At 55.2% G+C, this 20,883-nt stretch overlaps 1 protein-coding gene and 1 long non-coding RNA gene across 3 annotated transcripts in view; both read left to right on the plus strand.

Annotated features, from left to right (window-relative positions):
- Positions 1-20,883, plus strand: part of NCS1 (neuronal calcium sensor 1) — a 62,690-nt gene that overhangs the window by 35,150 nt on the left and 6,657 nt on the right. For both annotated transcript variants that reach the window (XM_032257600.1, XM_032257599.1), the window contains exons 3-7: positions 11,885-12,023; positions 13,922-14,000; positions 16,385-16,473; positions 16,823-16,900; positions 20,035-20,155. In XM_032257600.1, coding sequence (XP_032113491.1) covers positions 11,885-12,023; positions 13,922-14,000; positions 16,385-16,473; positions 16,823-16,900; positions 20,035-20,133 — 484 coding nt within the window. In that variant the 3' untranslated portion in view covers positions 20,134-20,155. The remainder of the gene's footprint in view (positions 1-11,884; positions 12,024-13,921; positions 14,001-16,384; positions 16,474-16,822; positions 16,901-20,034; positions 20,156-20,883) is intronic.
- On the plus strand, positions 2,482-4,041 carry LOC116535981. The gene is made up of 2 exons (XR_004262421.1): positions 2,482-3,735; positions 3,772-4,041. It is a non-coding gene; the product is annotated as an uncharacterized LOC116535981 (long non-coding RNA).

Raw genomic sequence — 20,883 nt, forward strand, 5'->3', positions numbered from 1 at the left:
ATCCCCTCCAGACAACGCTAGACCAGGGATGGTTAGACGGTGACACTCTGCCCTCCTGTGCACGTGGCAGACATCAATGACAGATCACAGAGTGCGTTGCTCTGTGCTCTGGGAGCCAGCGGAACTGCTGTCACCACACAAAATAAACCACTTTGCTATTCCTTGATTGTCCTAAACCTCATTGGTTAACCCGGGACTGAAACACAAGCCCGCCTACTCACAGGCCAGGTTCGCCGGGCTCACCGTCCCCTCTGTCCTTTGCACAGAAGGCAAATGAGATGAGCACCTGCGTCCCAAACACCCTGGCCCATTTTCAGAGGGCATATTCTCACCATGGCTCCTGCTTATTCTTTTTTTTTTTCTTCTTTTTTGAGATAGAGTCTTGCTCTGTTGCCCAGGCCGGAGTGCAGTGGCACGATCTCAGCTCACTGCAACCTCTGCCTCCCGGATTCCAGTGATTCTCCTGCCTCAGCCTCCTGAGTAGTTCAGATTATAGGCGCACACCACCAGGCCTGGCTAATTTTTGTAATTTTAGTAGAGATGGGCTTTCATCATGTTGGCCAGGCTGGTCTCAAACTCCTGACCTCAGGGGATCCACCTGCCTCGGCCTCCCAAAGTGCTGGGATTACAGGCGTCAGTCACCGTGCCTGGCCCTGTTTTTGTTCTGAACCACTCTCAGATGCCTGGCAGCCAGTGACTCTGCCCATGCCTGCTCCTCTCTTGGGAAAACTCGGGGTTCCTGAGCCCAGGCTGTCAGGGAGGGCAGTGGAGGGCCCAGCCATCCCGGGCGGGAGCGGCAGCGGGATGGAGGGACATTCAGGGAGCAGTGGGCCCCAATGGGTATAGTTTTCCTCTCCTGCCTGAGAAGCGTTGGGGCAGTTCCAGCTGTGGAAGCGGCTTTGATGGCTTCCGTGTCTCTTTCTTCATCACACGTATGGAGCTCCCCTCTTTTCCACACACATATTATGAGCCCTCTCCTTCCCTTGCTCGTGTCCAGCTCCTCTGCCCGACCAGCCTGCCTTCCCCAGACGGCAGATCCTGCCTCTCATCCCTGCCCCTGCTCACAGCGGTCTGAGCCCCTGGTTTGCAGTGGGCCGCCACCTCGGCCTCGCTGGGCTGCTGCCTGCGTACGCTGGCTCTGCTGTGCTGGCTCCACACAGCCTCTGCTAGAGCTCTGGAAAATGGAACCAGCCCTCTGTGACTTCCCACTGCACTTAGCAGAAAGCCTTAGCGCCTTGCCTGGCCCCTCCCTGAGCTCCTGACCTCACCGTTTCCCCTGGGGCACTGTGCGCTGCCACACTTGCTGTCCCTCACCCATGCAGAGCTCATCCTGCCTCAGAGCCTCCATCCCTGCTGTTCCCTTTGCTGTTCCTGCCGCCTCCAGTTTCAGCATGGCTCCTTTGGTCTCGGTAGCCACACCTCTGCCCCCAGTCAGCTGCTCAGAGAGGAGGTCCCGTCTGCCCTGCACAGTCCAGGGTCATCTGGGTTTGTGCTGACATTTAGCAGCTGCCATACAGGGTCTAAAGTGATTCTGTGATTTGTTCTAGGCCACAAAGTCAGTAGAAGTAGAGCTTGGGCTAGAACTCGCGCTCCAGTGCTGGTCGGGTCCCCAGTCCCCAAGGCCCCCAGGAGAGCACAGGCCAGGGCACAGCAATGGGAGGCCCAGGCCAGGCTGGCTGGGCATGCTCACCCTGCACCAGGCTCCAAACTGGGCATCCCATGGGGCCAGCTCCTCAGTGCCTCCCCGTTCTGAGCTGCTGATGCAGTTGTCCATGTTTGGCAGAGGGAGGAAGCTGGAGACTTGGAGAGGCAGAGCCAGCATCGGTGTCCACCGCCAGCTTCAGGGTCTGCAGGAGCCCGGCACCTCTGGCTCCCCCATCCATTGTTCTCTTGATTATCTCAGTTCCTGCTCCTCAAGTCCGATTCACCATCGTAGGCGATCAGGAACCACAATGAGGGCTGCTAAGAGATGGCACGCCCGAGGCCCAGGGAGGTGATGGTGAGCTTTGTAATCACCTGCAAAGTGATGAGGATGTCATCCTGAGTGGAGGCAGCAGGGTCACACACCATCGTCAGGCCGCAGTCCATGATGGGAAAATGTGGGCAGAGAAGAAAGATGGGGTGGCCGCAGGCTGAGGCTGCACGTGGGTGTGACGTGTGGGGTCCTCTGCTGGATTATGGGTCCTATTTTCCAAATTTTCTGCAACTTTTTTTTGAGACAGTCTTGCTCTGTCACCCAGGCTGGAGAGCAGTGGTGTGATCTTGGGTCACTGCAACCTCTGCCTCCTGGATTCAAGCAATCCTCCTGCTTCCACCTCCTAAGTACCTGGGATTACAGATGTTGTGCACCACCATGCCCAGCTAATTTTTTTTTTTTTTTTGTATTTTTAGTAGAGATAGGGTTTTACCATGTTGGCCAGGCTGGTCTTGAACTCCTGACCTCAAGAAATCTGCCCACGTTGGCCTTCCAGAGTGCTGGGATTACAGGCCTGGCCACCACGCCCGACTCTGCAATGGCTTTTATTACTTTTGTGACAGCCAAACATCCCAGCACTCTGATAGCAAAAGTAGTGGGTGGAAGCGGGAGGAATGCTGTACTCATGTCCACAGCGCCAGCTGTTGGTTCTGGGCCGCCCCATGCAGAGTGGGTATGGAGGTGGCCCCTCAGTGACACACACGGGGCTTTCCTGTGGGCAGGCACTGTGCTGATGGAATGGTGCCGGGCTGAGAATCCGAGGAGCAGCCCCATTTTACAGATGAAGAAACTGAGGCTCACAAGGGTGGAGACCCTGGCCCAGGTCATACAGCTGTGTGTGTGTGTGGAATCTGGGTCCAGCTCGATCTGCCTCCGTGGTCCCGAATATTGGGGCTCAGACCTGCCAGCTTCTTGCTTTCTTGCTCTGGGAAACCCATAAAACCGGAGGCTATGTGGGGTGGGGGAGAGAAAGGAAGAGGAGTCATCTCGTGGCTGTTTGGGATCCTCTTCTGGGTCTCCAGCACTCCAGGGAGTGCTGTGAGGGGCGTGCCACTGGAGGGAGTTGTTTGAAGAGATAATGGGAGAATAATTTGCTGAGGCTGCTGCTGTGCCCGTCCCTGCTGCGCCTGGCTGATTGCACCTGGGGTTATGCTTCATGATTTATCCGTCTAGCGATCTCTGTCCCACCTTTTGCATTGCAGAGAGCAGCTGCCGCAGTATCGTCTGCATGGCAGGAGATGCAGGGTGGCCTCTCAGCAGGAGCTGAGAGTAGCGAATTCAGGGAAGTCCTAGAGGACTGGGGCTTTGGGAAACTGAGGCCCAGAAGTCCAGGGGCTTGGTCAGGCCCTCAGAGAACTAGAGGCCAAACTGGAGTTGGAGCCATGTGTCCTGGGAGCATTTAGTCATTCGTTACTTTTGTTCACTGATTCATCAGTATGTCTTTACTGAGCACCTAGTCTGTGCCAGGCCAGTGCCAATTGCTGGGGGGCATCAGGGACTGAGGGAGGTGAGGTGCTTGGAGTCTCCTGGTGGACAAGGGCATTCATCCAGCCTGGTGCTATGGGGGGAAGAGAAGGTGGGAGTCTTGGGGAGGACCCCCAGCGCGGGAGTGGGAAGTGTTTTGAAAGTGGCAGTCAGGTTTCAGGATTTTTATGAAATGACAGATTTCTTTTCTCCCTTTCCCTTTTAAAGGAGCGTGAGAATGCCGTTGTTGAATCTAGGATTTTCTTTTCTCATGTCTACCCTGTCTTGATGAGCTGGTTCCCAAACGCAGTCAGGCACATCAGGAACTCCAGCCTCCGGTGGCTGGGGACCGCAGGCTCGGCTCTTCACAGCCTGGGCCTGCCTCTGAGGCCTGGCATCATGGCCTTTCTCTAATCCCCAAAGGGGTTTCTGGCCTCCAAAGAGTTAAGACCCTGTTCATGAACAAGGTTGTGTGGGGTGTGGCTTCTGTATAAACATCTCGGGCTGAATTACTGGGTGGGAGGGGCAGTGAGGGATCTTGGTGCCCATGTACGAGGAGATTGGGTATTAGGAAGGGCTTCCTGTGTTACTGGATGGCAAGTGAAAAAAGGAAGGACTTCCTGGCCAGGCATGGCGGCTCACATGTGTCATCCCAGCACTTTGGGAGGCTGAGGCAGGTGGATCACGAGATCAGGAGTTTGGGACCAGCCTGGCCCACATGCTGAAACCCCATCTCTACTAAAAATATAAAACTTAGCTGGGCATGGTGATGGGCATCTGTAGTCCCAGGTACTCAGGAGGCCGAGGCAGGAGAATGGCTTGAACCCGGGAAGCAGAGGTTGTAGTGAGCTGAGCTCTCACCCCTGCATTGCAACCTGGGCCATGGCTGAGACCCAGTCTTGAAGAAAAAAAAAGGCGGGGAAGGACTTCCTGTGGGGCTGGAGTGGGGGACTTGGGAGGGTATGGTGGAACCTTCTTCCTGGCACAGTTCGTGGGATGAGGTAACGGGGTATGGGCTGTGCCTGGCAGCTGGCTGTGGTGTTGGGGGAAGTCGTAGGCCAGGGCTTGGGACGTGGCCAGTGCTCAGAACGTCCTGTGGTGTTAACAGTCTCAGCTCATTTGTCCAGGCACACTCAGGGCCTGGAAGGAAGGTGTGAGGTTGGCTCCCACCTCACAGATGAGGAAACCGAGACTCCAAGGAGAACCCTCACCTGCCCTGGATCACACGCAGGTCAAGAGGGGGGTAGGATCAAGCCAGGCCTGAAGGCTGCGTCCTTCTTTTTCAATTTCTTAAACTTAAAAATACATACATATATGTATAGCCCCTTTTTCTTTTTCTTTTCTTTTTTTTTTTTTTTGAGGTAGGGTCTGGCTTTGTTGTCCAGGCTGGAGTGTAGTGGTATGATCATAGCTCACTGCAACCTCGAACTTTTGGGCTCAAGGGCTCCTCCTCCCTCAGCCGCCCAAGCAGCTAGGAGGACAAGCACAACCCACTGAGCCCGGCTCCACTAATTTTTTCTGTTTATTTTTTTGTAGAGAGATGGGGTCTTGCTATGTTGCCCAGACTGGTCTCGAACTCCTGGGCTCAAGTGATCCTCCCGCCTCGGCCTCCCAAAGTGTTGGGATTCCAGGCATGAGCCACCCGCCTGGCCTTCTGTTTCATATTACAGAGTTCCTGCACACTTAATGCTGCCAGTGAAAACAATCACGGAGATTCACAATTGCAATGATAGTAACCGCAGGGACCCCCTGCCACTCCTTTCTCCTGCGTACATGAAGCACTTGTCCGAAGTGGGGGCCTGCATGGTGGACCCCCAGAGCCATCCATCCTGTGGAGCCTGGAGATGCTGGGGCTGGACCCTGAGATCCTGCCCTGAACCCCTGACCATGCAGAGCCCCTTGAGTCGCCCATCTGCAGGGAGACTTCGGATAACTGGTTACTCCTGGTACCATCTCTACTCCATCCCCCGGCCTAGCCTGAGCCAGCATGGATGCTGGGACTCCTGTCCCTTCCACTGTGGGTCTGGAATCAAGCAGAAGATGTGGAGGAAAACAGGCCCACCAAGGACTTTTGGCCTCCATCGGCCTGTCAGAGAGGTGGGCAGGGCCAGGAGAGCCGGCCCCTCTCTCCCCTTCCCGGTACCAAGCACAGAGGTGGCTCCCATTCTGGAGTCTGGGCTCTGGTCCTGGCCACCTCGTTGGATAGCTGTATGACTCTGACATTAGCTGAGCAGCTATTATGTGCCAGGCACAGGAGTGGGCGGTACAGGTTTGGAGGTGAACTAGAAGATAGTATTCCTTCCTCCATGGCACATATGGGGCACTGGCCTGTCACTACACATGTCACTCAAATCATTCCCGAGGCACAGCTGCTCGAGTGGCCACCAAGGCCCAGCCTGTGGATGGGGTGCTGGGAGTGTGTCCTGGAGCGTGACTTGGCCTGGGTGGTCAGAGGGGCTTCTCTCAAGGAGATGCTCTTCCTTCTGAGAAGGAGGTGGCACGCGGAGTCAGGCAGGTGAGGAGGAAGGGAAGAGCAGACCCCGCAGAAGACATCTGCATGGAGGCCCTGAGCCAGGAGGGCCTTCACCTCCAGAAACCTCAGTTTCTCCTTTGGTAAAGTGGGCGGGATTGGCCTCATCTCCTGGATGTTGGGGCGATTGGGCAGAATCATGCCTGGAAAGCACCCCGCCCTGTGCCTGGCTGTCAGTGAGTCTCCTGAATAGCTGTTAGAATCAGATGCTATGGCAGATCCCCAGAGCTTGTGGGGGTCCCCAGAGACCATCTGGTTCAGCGGTTCTCAACCGGAATGCTTCTGCCCCCGAGGGGATATTTGGCAGTGTCTGGAGACACTCGGGGTTGGCCTCACTTGGGGAGGGGGTGCTACTGGCATCTGTGTGGTAGAGGCTGGGGACAATGCTGAATGTCTACCGTGCACAGGACAGGTGGGGTGGGACCCTGATCTAGCATGAGCCACTTACTTTACTCACAGGGAAACCGAGGGCCATTGTGGGGAATGGGTTTGCTCAGGGTCCTCCCCCCAGCACGACAGGTTTGGGCCAGGCCTAGAGCACAGGCCCGTGTCCCAGCACCAGAGCAGGTCTGGCGGCAGCATGTCTGCAGGTGAGAGGGAGGGACTGGTGGGAGGGGAGGGAGGAGGCCCGGGCCTGTGGGAACCTGACCCTGGACCAGGGGTGAGGATGGAGTCACATCTCTCAGGCATCCTGGGCACAAGATTCTTGGGCATGGTCTTCGTCATTCAGCCAGCAGCTCACTCGGGTGCCCACTGCAGGAGGGGGTGTGTGGCTGCTTTGGGGTGTCCTGACTCAGCTAGCCGGTGGCAGATGGGTGGCATGTCGGGCTGGGACTGTGGTGTGAAATCGCAGCCTCGGAGCTGCGGTGATCTGTGGGGTGGTAGAGGCCTGGGGGCGGCTGGGTGTCTGGGAGGGTTCAGACCCCCCCACCCCGTCTCTCTGCTCCGTTTGAGGCAGGCTCCCTCCTCCACCTTCTGATGATGAACAGGGACTTACGTAATGTTTGGGTAGCAGTCGCTTTACCCATGCGCTTACACGGGGGCGGTGCAGCCTGGCTTGCCGGAGGGGCGGGTGAAGCAGGGAGCCTGGGAGGCAGGAGCCTGTGTCTGCGCCCTGTTTCTGCTGGTGACTTGCTGTGTGACTTTCGGCCTGTCTCCCTCTCTAGGCCGGTCTCCATACACAGAGGGTGGAAGCTCATCACTGTCTTTCTTTTCTTTTTTCTTTTCCTTTCGAGATGGAGTCTCACTCACTTTATCACCTGGGCTGGAGTGCAGTGGCGTGATCTCGGCTCCCTGCAACCTCCGTCTCCTGAGTTCAAGTGATTCTCCTGCCTCAGCCTCCTAAGTAGCTGGGATTATAGACCTACACCACCAGGCCCAGCTAATTTTTGTATGTTTAGTAGAGGCGGGGTTTCGCCATGTTGGCCAGGCTGGTCTGGAACTCCTGACCTCAGGTGATCCCCCCACCTCTGTCTCCGAAAGTGCTGGAATTACAGGCGTGAGCCACCGTGCCTGGCCATGCATCAGTGGCTTTCTTATTGTACCCACAGAGCACTTAGGTCCCAGCTGGGGTCTCTGGGGGTCCTTGTTCCAAGGGGCTCAGGAAGAAGGAGTCAGACATGTGGGCTCTGGCTCCCTCTGCCCCTGCCTGGCAATTTGTGTGTTTATTCATTCAGCTCACCGGACAAACATGCGCCAGGCCCACAGTACATGCCAGGCCTCACGCGGGCCATCAGGGCACAGGGGTGTCGGGAGCCTGCATTCCAGTGGGTTCTGGGCGGGAGGCGCATATGGTGTAGCGTGGTCCACTCTACTGGGATGGACAAGCGGGCAGGGGAGTAGAGGAGGCCCCGAGGCCTCAGACCGGCTGGGCCGACTTCCTAAAAGAAGCAACATCAGCTTGGTGCAGTGGCTCCTGCCTGTAATCCCAGCATTTTGGGAGGCCAAGACAGGTGGATCACGAGGCCAGGAGTTTGAGATCATCCTGGCTAACATGTTGAAACCTTGTCTCTACTAAAAACAAAAATTAGTTGGGCATGGTGGCAGGCGCCTGTAATCCCAGCTACTTGGGAGGCTGAGGCGGGAGATTCACTTGAGTGAGCCCAGGAGGTGGAGGTTGCAGTGAGCCGAGATTGCACCACTGTACTCCAGCCTGGCGACAGAGCAAGACTCCATCTCAAACAAGCAAACAAAGAAGTCAGGAAGGCTTCATTCAGGACTCTTGCAATAGGTGTCAGGACTATCTCAACCCTGGAGAGAGGGGCTCAACCCTGAATGCAAGGAAAAGTGAGGCTTTACCACCAGCAAGCAGGGTGAGGGCTCCGTGGGTAGAAACTGAGTTGCAGGAGGCCTCCAGGGCAGGGTGTTCCTGCTGAATGACTGGGCAGGCTGATGCGGGGGCAGGACGAGGACTCACCGAGGAACTTGATCAGATATCGTGGTGTAGGGATTCTGGCTACAGCTGGGCCAGGCAGGCCAAAGACCTGGGGCAGGGGTCAGGGGACAGGTTGAGGCCGAGTGAGAAGAGGGCTCAGAGGAGCCTATCCGAAGTCTGGGTGTGGGGTATGCGGCGTCTGGGAGGAGGAAGCTGGAACAGCAGGCTGGGCACCGCCTCATGGGCGTTGCTTCAAGGGGGGCTTCTTGGAGCCCTGCTAATGGCACAGAAGGGGGCTGGGGCCCCACAGTGATAAACTCGGCAGTGGTAACCGGATAGGCCCCCGAAGGCTCCCCACTGAGGCTGGCTTCCCTCCGCACTGACCCTCGCTGCCCGCCTTCCACAGCCGCGTGCTACACAGACTGTACAGCCTCCCTCTCCTTAGAGTGGCCCCTGTGAGCCATCTGCAGGGACACCTTTGGGTGCCTTTTGTTTTGTCTTTATTGTTTTTAATAACCTTTTAGAATCACTCAAGTAGCACAGACCTATTGTGGATAAGTTAGAAGGTTTGCATGAAGAAGTATCCACCTGACATTCAGGGAGGTCTGGGGACAGCTGGGTGTGTCCCCACACGGGTCATTATGTCCTGGTGCCAGGCATGTTTCCCCCGCTGCCCAGGGGCCCATCCCGGCCTGGGGTTCTGGGGTCATGGGCCAGGCTGAAACAGAAGAGACTGGGAGGAAGCAGGGAGAAGGCAGCTTTAAGGGCTGGGAGTGGGGGTGGCTGTGTCCCTTCCTCCTGCTGTGGGAAGGGACTTGAGATCCACAGTGGCATGATCTTGGCCACTGCAACCTCTGCCTCCCAGGTTCAAGTGACTCTCCTGCCTCAGCCTCCTGAATAGCTGGGATTACAGACCTGCACCACCAGGCCTGGCTAAGTTTTGTATATTTAGTAGAGATGGGGTTTCACCCTGTTGGCCAGGCTGGTCTTGAACTCCTGACCTCAAAGGATCCACCCACCTTGGACTCCCACAGTGCTGGGATGACAGGTGTGAGCCTCCACGCCTGGCCTCACACCTGTGGTTTTCTGACTCTGTCCTGCTTTGCTTCCTTCTTGCTTGGCTGATCCAAGCAGGGGCTCAGAACAGATCTTAGGGCTGAGCAGAGGCCAGTAGACCCCGAGAGTCGCGCCAGGCTGCAGGGATTCTGGGTGGGCCTGTGGTCATCACCTGCACAGGAGGGATGGATGCTGGGGTCGCAGGCTGGCCGGCAGGGCAAAGGACAGGAGAAGCAGGGCCAGCTCCGAGTCTCACGAGGTGCTGTGGATGAATCTCCTGACCTCTCCGTGCCTCAGCGCCCACATCTGTGAAATGGGATGGTTGGGCCGGCCGCCGGGGGTATGCAGGGCAAGTTGAGGGGGCACCACCCAGTCTCACAGTGCCCAGGATTGGGCTGCTGTCATGGGTTGCTACAAAGGCCGGTGGTTCCTGAGCGGGACCTACCTCCCTGGGTCTGTAGCACCCTTCAAGGTGTTCTGGGGTAGGGACAGGAAAAGGTGCAGAGGGCTGGCCTATTCACGGCCTCCTGCTTGCTGTGGGCACTGCCAGGACGGTCATGTGCCCACTGTGGTCTTCTTAAAGAAGAACTCCTCTCCCTCCCACATCCCACCCCATCTTCTCTGCCCTCCCCCATCCTCCTCCCCAACTTAACCGCCCTCACCCCGTCAGCAGCAGCCACAGTACTGGCGGGAGGCTGGGTGCCTGAGCTTCGCCATTCAGGCCGCAGAATGTTCAAGGGTCCCACCCTTGGGTGCCCTGCATGTCCCTTCAGGTCCTCGTGTGCCCAGGACCCATTCCAGTCCCTTAGATTCCTCTTTACTGGGGAGGGGGACGGTGGCTTTTCCACGTGCGCCCTCTCTGGATGGACCCTAATCACAGCGCCACATGCATTTCCTGTGCAGTCATCCCAGAACCCGCTCTGGTGTTGGAGGGAAGGGTGGAGGCTTTGTGTGGGTCACACTGAAGGGGGATCGGGGGGCGGTGTGAAAGTCTGCGGTGATCTGGCTTCCTGAGCATTGGCCTTTTCAGCATTCACCTTTGATCTCCACCTCCTCTGTAGCCTGGGCTTCGAGGACTTCAAATATCTTCCTCTCTCTGAGCCTGTTTCGGCATCTTTCAAATGAGCTTCCTCAGCCTAGCACCATGGCTCATGCCTGTAATCCCAGCACTTTGGGAGGCTGAGGCGGGCAGATCACCTGAGGTCAGGGGTTTGGGACCAGCCTGGCCAACATGGTGAAACCCCGTCTCTATTAAAAATACAAAAATTAGCTGGATGTGGTGGCATATGCCTGTAATCCCAGCTACTCAGAAGGCTGAGGCAGGAGAATTGCTTGAACCCAGGAGGTGGAGGTTGCAGTGAGCTGAGATCACACCACTGCACTCCATCTTGGGCAACAAAAAAAAACAAAGCTTCCTTCCAGTACCTTCTCATAGGGCTGTTAGGAGCATTCTGGGAGAATAAGGTGTGCAGAGTTCCCAGTTGGGTCCGGCCCTGCAAAGGTAATAGCTGGTGTTGGTGACAGCTGACTGCTTTCTCTGGCTTCCCGTTGTGGAAGGAATCGTCCCCTGAGGAGTGTGTGACCCCTGTGGTGGGGCGGGAGGAATGGTTCAACTGCACACAGGAGCCAGCTTGCGAACTGGTTTAGAACAACACATATTTAAGTTCACAGGTCTAAAGTTCACACTATTGACCCGTTTTTGTGCCGAGCCCTGTGGTTATATGCACAACAAGATGGGTGTGAGAACCATCCCTTTTTATAGATGAGGAAACAGGTGAGGGCGTTTGCTTGAGGTTGTACAGCTAGTGAATGGCAGAGATTGGGTTTGGGATTGGGGGTGCAAAGCCATCCTACCGTCAGCCGCCTGGGGATCTGGAGGATCTTGTGCTGGGCACCAGGACTGTAGGGCAGACGAGTCCGGTCGGAACAGCCAGTGTCCCTCCATGCTGTTTACCCAGTTCCCTGGTAACAGAGGCTGAGGGGCGGGGTGTGGGCATGTGGGAGGGGCCAGCTGCCGGCTCCATATGGTGGTCTACCCACCAGCACCCAGCAGCAGCCTGCCCGGCTGTGATGCCAGGAGGGGCTCAGCGGAGAAGGCGGGGAGGTGGGAGGGTCTTGCGCAGGCATGCGGCTTCTGGGATGCCATTCATGTGACTCTTAGCCCCCTTGGGTGTAGCACAGGGTTGGGTGGCCACATGCTCACTCTGTGTGCAGTATCTGGGTTAATTCCTATGTCAGCTCTTAACCCCCTCATGCAGACGAGGCTCAGAGAGGTGAAGTCTGTATCCAAGGTCACACCGTAGTGAGAGGCAGAGGTGGGACTGTGCCCATGCCTGTCAAGTCTGGGCCTGTGCCCACAGCCCCATGTGGCACCATCTCTTTGAACAAGGAGCCACAGCTTTCCTGGGCCCTGGGTGGGCGATGTTGGTAGGTGGGTGATGTTGGCATCTCTTTTACCCTCTCTGGCCTGGTCTGCTGCCTCCAGGTATAAAGGCTTCATCAAGGATTGCCCCAGTGGGCAGCTGGATGCAGCAGGCTTCCAGAAGATCTACAAGCAATTCTTCCCGTTCGGAGACCCCACCAAGTTTGCCACATTTGTTTTTAACGTCTTTGACGAAAACAAGGTGAGCTGGGGATGGATGGGTCCCGAGGCAGCCCAGAGCCTCTTCCCTCCCGCAGCAGCTGGCTCAGCTCCCGTGGGCACCTGCAGCGTCTCCACACCCACGCTATCCTGCTGATGTTCCCTCTGGAAAAGAAACACACACAAGGGCATGCTGGCATGCACACATACACAGTTGCACATAAATGCATGCACATGTACACATGCAGATACACACACGATAAACACAGATGCATCCAAATGCATGCAAACACATGTTCACACATATGTACACCCACTCATGCACTGTCATGCACATCTAAGCTCTCACACAAAGGTGTATGTGCACATACACTCGAATACCATGCACACACACAGGCACACATACAGGGAGATGCATATGAACACACATGTATACTCATACAGTGCACACGAACACATCTATGCTCATACAGTGCACACACATGAACATGCATCTGTGCTTATACAGTGTACACACGAATACACATGTATGCTCATACAGTACACACACATGAACACATGTATACTCACAGTTCACACAAACACACATATGCATAATGCATGGATTTGCAAGTGCACACACATGTACACACAGAGACACACATATACACACACACGTATACCATGTACACACATGCATGTATACACTTATATATATGTATGTACACCCTGACATTTCTCTTACAAGCATAAATGCAAATGCCTCCAGTGATACTAACGATTAATAATAATAACCAATATTTACTGAACATTTATTATGCATAAGCTCTTCACATGGATTTTTTTTTGAGACAGAGTCTCGCTCTGTCACCCAGGCTGGAGTACAGTAGTGCAATCTCAACTCACTGCAACCTCTGCCTCCCGAGTTCAAGTGATTTCCCCTGCTTCAGCCTCCCGAGTAGCTGGGATTACAGGCACCTGCCGCCACGCCTAGCTAATTTTTGTATTTTTAGTAGAGATGGGGTTTCACCGTGTTGCCCAGGCTGGTCTCGAAGTCCTGACCTCAGATGATCCACCTGCCTCGGCCACCCAAAGTACTGGGATTACAGGTGTGAGTCACCGTGCCCGACCATACATGGATTATTTTTAATGAGGCCTTACAAGCACCTGGGGTCTGGGTACTTTAATGCCCACATTGTAGGTCAGGAAACTGAGGCTCTGGGAATCATAAGCTATAGGATCTTTTGTTCCTGGCTTTTTCCACTGAGCATCACGTTTTCAGGACTCACCATGTGATAGCTCGTGTTCCCTTCGGGCAGTGGCTGCACCGACCGCTGTTGGGTTTTCTGCGATGACCCCAGTTCTGTCCGGCAGTAGCATTTGAGGGTGGATTGACTGTCACTTGTCCCTGAACCCCCTGCTGCTGGCACCGAGAAGGTTTCTATTCTGTCACACCCCACCTTCTCCCAGGTTCCCCCAGGCTGGCACTAACACTCCTGACCCTGGGGAGGGCTCTTCCCTTCTTTGGCCTTAGTTTCTTATTTGCAAACAACAGGCGGAATTGAACAGCCTGCAGTGGCCCTCCCTCTGCAAAAGCCCGTGAGCGCACAGCTCCAGGCCGAGGGGTTTCCAGGTGCCGTCGCCGAGAGGGGCGCAGGTGTTTGTGCTTCTGGCACCTTCTTCCGTCAGGAGTGGAGTCAGCCTCTCTGTTCAGTTTCAGCCCCTCTTCCTGTCCCTCCCTCCCGGCCCCTCCTACTTCTAACCCCCACCCAGTCCCCCAGCCTCTGCTCCTGGCCCTCTCCTCGCCTCTTGCCCCCCATCCCTTCGAGCCTGCCCTCTCCACCTGTGTTCATTGGCCACAGTGTCTGGAGCCTGTGACTGCCCCTCGCCCGCCTCCGGGGTTCAGCCTGACCCGGTGGCCTGGCGGCACTGACCGAGGCCATCCCCTCTCTCTCCTGTCAGGACGGGCGGATCGAGTTCTCCGAGTTCATCCAGGCGCTGTCGGTGACCTCGAGGGGGACCCTGGATGAGAAGCTGCGGTGTAAGTCCAGCCCCTTCGGCCCTGTGGGGCAGCAGCTGGCGGGCCCAGGCAAGAGGGAGGCAGCCCTCAGCCCTCACCAGGCAGGGGCACCAGACGCCCACCGCAGTGACCGCAGATGGTGTCCCAGCTGTGTCTGTCCACGGAGGCCAGGCCTGGGCTCTGGGCAGGTAGCCCTCACATGGCCAAGTAACTAGGCCAGGCCAGCTGGCCCGGGTTCAGAGAGTAGCATAGACGTCGGCGCTTCCAGGTCAGAGGGTTTCCTGGAGGTGGCCGGCAGCGGGAAGGAGGCTCGCTGAGGCAGGTGGGCAGGGAGGGCTGCGGGCAGAGGCTGGCAGGAGCCTTGGCTACACTCGAGTAGGTGCAGACCTGGGCAGCGGGAGGGGCAGTGGGGACCCAAGACCCAAGTTCAGTGCCGGACCCGCCTCTTTCAGAGCCACTGCTTTGATTCCGGCTTTCACTCCTTCACTTACTCACCTGTTCGTTCACCAAATGATGACTGCACGCAGCCAGGTGTTGGTACCAGGGACCCACTGGGGGATAAGATAGATAGGTCCTGCTCTCGTGGCTGTCAGTCTAGCGTGGCAGCAGGATTTACAGAAACCTCTGGAAACTGCAGATGAGGAGGAGAGAGGGAGTCATGAGCAGGAGGGGACCTGCCTGGTAGGCGCTGGGCTGGGGTGAGGGGAGCTGGGGAGGGGTGCAAGGGCTCCAGGCAGGGGGCCCGCGTGTGCGAGGCCCATGGAGGGAGGCTGAGAGGAGGACAGGAGGGAGGCTGTTCAGGCCCCTGGCGGCATTAGCAGGAATGCAGGGAGTGTGAAGGGTGGGGAAGATGGAAACCACGTGGCCAGAGCTCCTTGCTGGGGAAGGCTTTCACACTTCATTCCGCCGGCAGCGGAAGACCCTGCAGTTTCTATTGATGATTGATTGATTGAGATGGAGTCTCACTCTGTTGTCCAGGCTGGATGCAGTGGCACGATCTTGGCTTACCACGACCTCCACCCCCCAGGTTCAAGTGATTCTCCTGCCTCAGCCTCCCGAGTAGCTGGGACTACAGGCATGTGCCACCATGCCCAGCTAATTTTTGTATTTTTAATAGAGACAGGGTTTTACTATGTTGACCAGATTGGTCTCGAACTCCTGACCTCATGATCCACCTGCCTTGACCCCTCAAAGTGTTGGGATTACAGACGTGAGACACTGTGCCTGGCTTTTTTTTTTTTTTTTTTGTAGGAATAAAAGAGAATTTTATTTATGCAAAAGCTCCTTCTCATGATGCAGTATTTATTATCTAATGTTGACTGTCGGGGCCACAGCATAACTGTAGGAGCTGAGTGGACCATGGGGAGGAGGCGGGGGCTGGAATGGGGGAGGGAGTGGGGTGGCGGGTGGACTCCTTTGGGCCACACCCCAGGCCCCTGGCTTCCTACTCCCTCCGCTCCAGCCTCTGAGGCCTTGGCCCTGGCAGCCCAATACCTCCTTCCTTTATTTTATTTATTTATTTAGGGACAGAGTCTTGCTCTGTCGCCCAGGCTGGAGTGCAGTAGTGTGATCTTGGCTCACTACAACCTCTGCCTCCCAAATTCAAGTGATTCTCATGCCTCAGTCTCCCAAGTAGCTGGGATTACAGGTGCCCACCACCATGCCGGGCTAATTTTTGTATTTTTAGTAGAGACGGGGTTTCACCATGTTGGCCAGGCTGGTCTCGAACTCCTGACCTCAGATGATCCGCCCGCCTCAGCCTCCCAAAGTGCTGGGATTACAGGCATGAGCCACTGTGCCTGGCCCCATTATTTGTAATTAATTAATATATATGTATGTGTGTGTGTATGTGTATATATACATATGTATGGAGAGAGAGAGAGAGAGCGGGAGACAAAGTGAGAGAGAGGGTCTTGCTCTGTCACCCAGGCTAGAGTGCAATGGCTTGATCTCGGCTTATTATAACCTTCACCTCCTGGGCTCAAGCCATCCTCCCATCTAAGCCTCGCAAGTAGCTGGAACTACAGGCACATGCCACCACGCCTGGCTAATCTTTGTATTTTTGTACAGATGGGGTTTTGCCATGTTGCTCAGGCTGGTCTCGAACTCCTGGGCTCAAGCAATCCACCCACCTCAGCCTCTCAAAGTGCTGGGATTACAGGTGTGAGCCACCACGCCCAGCTTTATTTATTTTTAACCCTAGTTGTAATGGTGTGTGTGTGTGTGTGTGTGTGTGTGTGTGTGTGTGTGTGTCCCTATCTTGATGTAAATATTTGTTGACCTGATGAAGAATGGGCTGTCTGGTCTCTAACTTCATGTTGGGGTACAGAGAGGAGGGGTGAGCTGAAGACCCCTCCCAGCCGCCCCAGCCTGGGGATCACTCAGTGCTGGCTGCTTGCTTACAGGGGCCTTCAAACTCTATGACTTGGACAACGACGGCTACATCACCAGGAATGAGATGCTGGACATTGTGGACGCCATTTATCAGATGGTGGTGAGAGGCCGGTTCCCATGGGGTGGGGGGTGGCAGGAGGGGCAAAGCCAGTGACTGAGAGAGCGACAGCGCCTGTGTGGCCATACCCCTGCCCAGGGTGGGAGCGGGGGGGCCCTGGTTGAGCTGTTCTGTTCTGTACATCTCTGCCTGGGCAGGCAGGCAGGCAGGGGCTGGCAGATAGTGGGGCTGGGGTGCGGGATATTCCAGGGCAGAATGGCAGGGATGGGGAGGGGAAAGAGGAGGGAGGCGGTTCTCATCTGGAACCTGCCAGGTCTGGGGGGCAAATGTGTGGCCAAGAGCCCAAATCCCAGGGTGCAAGGCCCCAGTCCTGCCTTATCCATCCCTGCAGGGGAACACCGTGGAGCTCCCAGAGGAGGAGAACACTCCAGAAAAGAGAGTGGACCGGATCTTTGCCATGATGGACAAGGTGAGGTGGGGCTGGGACTGGTCCCAGACCTGGGAGGCAAAGGGTCAGGGCAGGAATTGGGGTCCCTGGAGCCTGGGCCTGGCTTTGCTGCCATTGCCTATGGGGCTGGCTCATGGCAGGCAGCACGGCCTGGTGGCAGATCCACGGTCAGCAGCCAGCCCCATCCAGTGTCCAGAGTCTTAAGTCAGTTTGCCCGGTGTGTTTTCTTTCATTAACCAAAGTCCTTAGGCTTTTTTTTTTTTTTTTTGGTTTGCCATGGACTCCTTTGGCATTCTGGAGAAGCCTACAGACTTCTCAGAATAATGGCTTTCAGTGCATAAAATAAAATCCACAAGATCAAAAAGGAAGCTGATTATTTTAGAAAACAGCTGTCAGAGTATTTTTAAAAAAGAATCTGTGATGTAGCATTCTGTGAGCTGCTCTTCTTAACGCATTAACTAAGATGTAGCGGCCGGGCCGACAAACCCCAAAATTGGGAGCTGTCCTGTCTGCAGCAACTGGGATGCTATGAAAATACCTGTGACCCCTGTGACAGATCACGGGGACTGCAGGTCCTGCTGGGGACCATCATCTAGGTTCCTATAGAAGGAAAAGCTACATTTCAGTTAGAGGTTAGATGATAAGAAAGACTGATTTTTCCCCCCAAGTTCACAGACCTGCTGACTTCTATCCACAGGCCCGAGGTTAAGAAACCCTTCTTTAAAGGGAACCATAGGCCAGGCACGGTGGCTCATGCCTCTAATCCCAGTACTTTGGGAGGCCAAGGCAGGTGGCTCACCTGAGGTCAGGAGTTCGACACCAGCCTGACCAACACGGTGAATCCCTGTCTTTACTAAAAAAAGAAAAAAAAAATTACAAAAAAATTGGCTGGGCATGGTGGCACATAACGTGTAATCCAGCTATTTGGGAGGCTGAGGCAGGAAAATTGCTTGAACCCAGGAGGAGGAGGTTGCAGTGAGCCAAGATCACACCACTGCACTCCCACCTGGGCCACAAGAGTGAGTCTCAAAAAAAAAAAAAAAAAAAAAAGGGGACGAGGTACGGTGGCTCACGCCTGTAATCCCAGTACTTTGGGAGGCTGAGGCGGGCAGATCACAAGGTCAAGAGATCGAGACCATCGTGGCCACCATGGTGAAACCCCGTCTCTACTAAAAAAATACAAAAATTAGCTGGGTATGGTGGCGCGCGCTTGTAGTCCCAGCTACCTGGGAGGCTGAGGCATGAGAATTGCTTGAACCCGGGAGGCAGAGGTTGCGGTGAGCCGAGATTGCACCACTGCACTCCAAGCTGGCGCCTGGAGACAGATCAAGACTCTGTCTCAAAAAAAAAAGGAACCGTAGACACCGGGGCCCTCTTGAGGGTAGAAGGTGGAGGAGTGTGAGGATTGAAGCAGGTACTATGCTTATTATCTGGGTGATAAAATCATCTGCACGGCAAACCCCACCACACAGGATTTACCTATATAACAAACCTGCACATGCATCCTTGAACCTAAAATAAAAGCCTAAAAAAAGGACTCCAAAAAAATAAAAGGAATCCTTTTTTAAATCAAACTTTTTTTTAAACTAAAATAACTTTTTAAATGGAAATTTGAAATACTGATGTTAAGGAAATCCAGGTGTTACTTGCCTTCAGTAAAATCATATAAAATGACCAGTCACGGTGGCTCACATCTGTAACCCCAGCACTTTGGGAGGCTGAGGCGAGTGGATCACTTGAGCTCAGGGGTTCAAGACCAGCCTGGGCAACGTGGCAAAACCCCGTCTCTACAAAAAATAAAAAATTAGCTGGGTATGGTGGTATGCACCTGTGATCCCAGCTACTTGGGAGGCTGAGGTGGGAGGATTGCTGGAGCCTGGGAAGTCAAGGCCGCAGTGAACCTTGATTGTGCCACTGTACTCCAGCCTGCGTGACGGTGAGATTCTGTCTCAAAAAAAAAAAAAAAAAGTAAATACAAAATTAAAAATATCATAGAAATTCCTGTAACTCAGGGCTGCTTATTACATTCTGGCTGGAGACAGCTGTTTGCCCTAAAAGCTTTGAGCCTGAGGCCTGTACTTTCTTAATTAAAAAAGGGAGTTTAGCCAATGTTAGAGGGTTGGTAGAGACATGCTGGCCTCAGACCCAGCTGGCCTCTTGGTAATGATCCGAAGGTTTATGGACAGAGTGAGGAACACGGAGTAATGAGTTTCTCATGGTGTGCCTCCATGTGGCTTTATGCCGTGCGCTCCTTACCGCCCCGCTGTCTGCGTCTCCCTCATTTTGGGAGACAGCACAGATCCTGTAGTCACATGGACTGGGGTGTGAATCTGACTTCAGCATTTCCCGGTCCTGGGGCCTGGGTAGGTGACAGAGTCTCAGTTTCCTCACTGGTAGAATGGGGCTGAGAGCAGCACCCACCTCTTGGGTTGGCCGTGTGGGTTCCATGCGCTGAGGGTTGCTCCGTGCTTAGCGTGGGTCGTGTGCACAGCAAGTGGTCCCTGAGCACGGCTGGGGTGTGCGTCAGGGCTGTCATTGGTGCGTGTCTCCTCTGGATACCCAAGGTCATGTGGGTGCTCTCTGTGGCCGTTTTCTTGTGGTCTCACTGGCTTCCTTGAGAGATGGTCCAGGGGAAGAGATTCTGGCCCAAACCGTCCCCTCCCCAAGAGACCCACTAAATGCCCTCTGTCTGAGCCATGCCCAGCCCCTTCCTGGGTCTCCCAGGGTCCGGTGTGGGTTGCTCCAGGGGCAGTTTAAATGCTTCCCAAGAGCGACCCCAGAGAACTGCATGAGACTTTCAGCCTTGTCGATTACGAACATTGATGGGGATTAATAGCAGTGACAATGACGTGTGGAGTTACGGGGCATTTCCAGTTGGTCAGGCACAGAGCTGTCACCCCAAGGCCCGGAGGAAGCCAGGTAATTACCCTCCATCCCCAGGGAAGAAACAAGCCCAGAGAGGTGGGCCACGGCCCAAGGCCACCCCACCATGAGTGCTGAGGTCTGTCCGCTGCAAGTTGCTTGTAGGCCCTGAGCCACGTCACCTCTCTCCTGATCTAACCTTGGAAGGGCTTTTGGGACCAGCCCTGGGCCACGCTTGTCCAGAGCCCTCTCCTGGGAGGCCCTGCACCTTAGCCACCTCTCTCTGCTCTCAGAATGCCGACGGGAAGCTGACCCTGCAGGAGTTCCAGGAAGGGTCCAAGGCAGACCCGTCCATCGTGCAGGCGCTGTCCCTCTACGACGGGCTGGTATAGTCCTGGGCCAAGCCGGAGCGGGGTGAGTGTGCACTCGGGGCCTGGGGTGGGTCCGGGGTGGGTCTGAGGTAAAAATCCAGCACTGGGACACCTAGGGTTGGCAGGTAAGTACTTGGGTCTCTGGAGGCTTTGGGGTCAGCCCAGCGGGGACATAGCTGGGAGGGGAGGCTGGAAGGGGAGCTTTCAGATTGGTCAGAGCTCCTCTGTTTTGATCATTTTTTATAGACCCAGATTGGCCTGTGAATTTGCTTGAACAGAGTTTTTCTGGGTGGGTTGGGTATGATGGCTCATGCCTATAATCCCAGCACTTTGTGAGGCCGAGGTCCGGAGTTCGTAACCAGCCTGGCCAACGTAGTGAAACCCCTATCTCTACTAAAAATACAAAAATTAGCTGGCCATGGTGGTGCGCGCCCATGGTCCCAGCCACTTGGGAGGCTGAGGCAGGAGAATCACTCGAACTCTGGAGGCGGAGGTTGCAGGGAGCTGTTATTGTGCCACTGCTCTCCAGCCTGGGTGACAGAGCAAGACTCTAACTCAAAAAAAAAAAAAAAAAAAAAAGAATTTTCCTGAGTGGAAGACACTTTGAAAATCAGTTCCCAACGAGGACCAGGGGCCTCGGAGAGCAATCTCTCAGTCCCTCTCTGAGCAACCGGTCAAAGACCTAAGCTCCTGGCTGTCTGGATCAATAGCTCAAGTGCGTGCATGTGTGTGTGTGTGTGTGCTGTCCAGTTGGATTTGTTGTAAGTGTAG

This window comes from Sapajus apella, unplaced genomic scaffold (assembly GCF_009761245.1).
Source record: "Sapajus apella isolate SASKATOON/1434 unplaced genomic scaffold, GSC_monkey_1.0 scaffold97, whole genome shotgun sequence".
In the NCBI taxonomy this organism is placed as follows: domain Eukaryota; kingdom Metazoa; phylum Chordata; class Mammalia; order Primates; family Cebidae; genus Sapajus; species Sapajus apella.